Source organism: Curcuma longa, unplaced genomic scaffold, assembly GCF_044706935.1.
Source record: "Curcuma longa cultivar G26 ecotype Majalengka, Jawa Barat unplaced genomic scaffold, ITB_CL_G26_1.1 contig_28552, whole genome shotgun sequence".
Classification (NCBI taxonomy): domain Eukaryota; kingdom Viridiplantae; phylum Streptophyta; class Magnoliopsida; order Zingiberales; family Zingiberaceae; genus Curcuma; species Curcuma longa.
The window spans coordinates 4,085-5,971 of NW_027433742.1; the positions used below are offsets into that span (position 1 = coordinate 4,085).

Sequence of the window (1,887 nt, forward strand, 5' to 3'; positions counted from 1 at the left end):
AATAATCAGTTTTATATTTATTCCTATGGTTAATGGTAGAAGCCCTAGAATAAGAATAGACCCAGTCTTTCCAGCTCACTATATAAAACAAGCCCATGAGATAATAATTTTTTTCTTAACGATTTATCCTGGTGGCCGGTGGAAAATTTCTGTGGGACCGGATCGATCACCCCAGGGCTTTGAGTCAATAGATGGCCGTGACTGAGATTCATCATCAAAGTATTTTTTTTTTTTGGCGTGATCTTGTGTTAGAAAAGATTAAAAACTAAAAAACTAAAAAAAAAATACATGTGGGGTGGGAATTCAATCAAGGTATTGATTTATTTCATCTGCCACTCTAAACGAAGATGCCACCACATGGCTTTCGTGTGGGGATGATCACATTTAAGAACATTACTTTCAATCTAAAAAGGGGAATTTGAACGCTTCGAGGTCCATAAGTAGCAGCAGTCTGAGACTCTGAGGAACTTAAACATGCTGACCTTCTCTTCTTATATGTACTTTTAGAATAGTATCATAAGTAAAAGGATTTGACAAACCTAGCTACAAGCCTACAACGAGTAACTCCACCTTGCGCAGACGTGCAGATACAATCCAGTGGCATCTTAGTTCGCTCACGAGGCGCGAACCCTGAAGATCTAGAACCACATCGAAATACCAGCAGGCAACAGCTCCCTTTTGAATCAAACAAAAGACTAAAAGTAAGGTACACGGATACGAAATCAGGGAGTTACCGTAGCCACTGTGTACGAGAAAGATGAAGGCGTGACCGTCGCACGCGTAGGTGGACACCTTGTCGGAGGAAGGCAACTTCTGGAGGCACTGCGCCGCGATGGCAGGGAAGTTTCTAGTATATTCTGTATACTCGGCTAGAACCACCGTCCCCCGCGCCACGAACCCATAGATAAACCACCCTTCCTTCCCTTGCTCCGTCGCCATCGCTCACTCCGCCCTTCTCCTCCTCGCTCGATCTAGATCTCGAGGTAGCGAGAGTGAGCAGATCGGAATTTCACAATCTATCGCCGGCAATTTCTTCCCGGATCACCCCCAGGGGGGTAGGGGGGACCGCCCCCAGGCGCCCCCTGTAGCTTTGCCCCTGTGAATAACGTTCGTCAACAAGGTTTGTAAATAATATTTATGAATCATATTCATCAATAAAATTTTTATCAACATCTTAAATAATAAAAAATAAATAAATAAATTTATATTATTAATTAGTGAAATAAATTTAAAATGTAAAAATTTCAAACAATCAACCAAACTTATATTAAACGATAATATATAAATAAATCAAGCTTAAACTCCTAAAAAAGAAATCAAATCAAATTTGACAACCATTTTAAAAGCTTAGTTAATTTTAAACTCGACTTGACATTTAATTACCTTATCAAATAACTTGAACGCTATAAAACTTAGTTTGACTTGATTTATTTACAACCCTAGATATGAGAGAAACACTGTGCATTTGTGTCGATAAAGACATGCTCATTTTCTACACTCCCATCCTTTGATGAGAACTTTGTAAGGATAGGTCATCCATCGCGGGACTATGCAAATGAATGATGGCTCAAGCATGGAATCTACGATCTGTTATGTTAAGCTCTTAAACTTATGTGGATAAGGTAAAACATGGGGCCTAAAGACTTCCCATATTAAATGCTTTAAATCCAAAATTGAAAGCGTTTATTTTTTGGATTTGATTTATTTTTATAATTTTGAATATATTGTTTAATAAAAAATATTAATGAATTATTGCAAGAAAAGTGGTGAGAATGGAATAGAGCTTTATATATAATTTTGTAAATTTTATCAAGTGTCTAGGTAAAATAAAGAATTTATAATATTATATGGAAGCTAAGCATTAAAAAGTAATATATAATTAGGAGA

General features: G+C 37.1%; 1 protein-coding gene across 1 annotated transcript; it reads right to left on the reverse strand.

Annotated features, from left to right (window-relative positions):
- Positions 1-417: 417 nt before the first annotated feature.
- Positions 418-1,021, reverse strand: LOC141819303 (vesicle-associated membrane protein 724-like). The gene is made up of 2 exons (XM_074706644.1): positions 735-1,021; positions 418-630 (listed from the first exon to the last, which is right to left on the reverse strand). The coding sequence occupies exons 1-2, from the start codon at positions 937-939 to the stop codon at positions 515-517; spliced, it is 321 nt and encodes a 106-aa protein (XP_074562745.1). The 5' UTR covers positions 940-1,021; the 3' UTR covers positions 418-514.
- Positions 1,022-1,887: the final 866 nt, after the last annotated feature.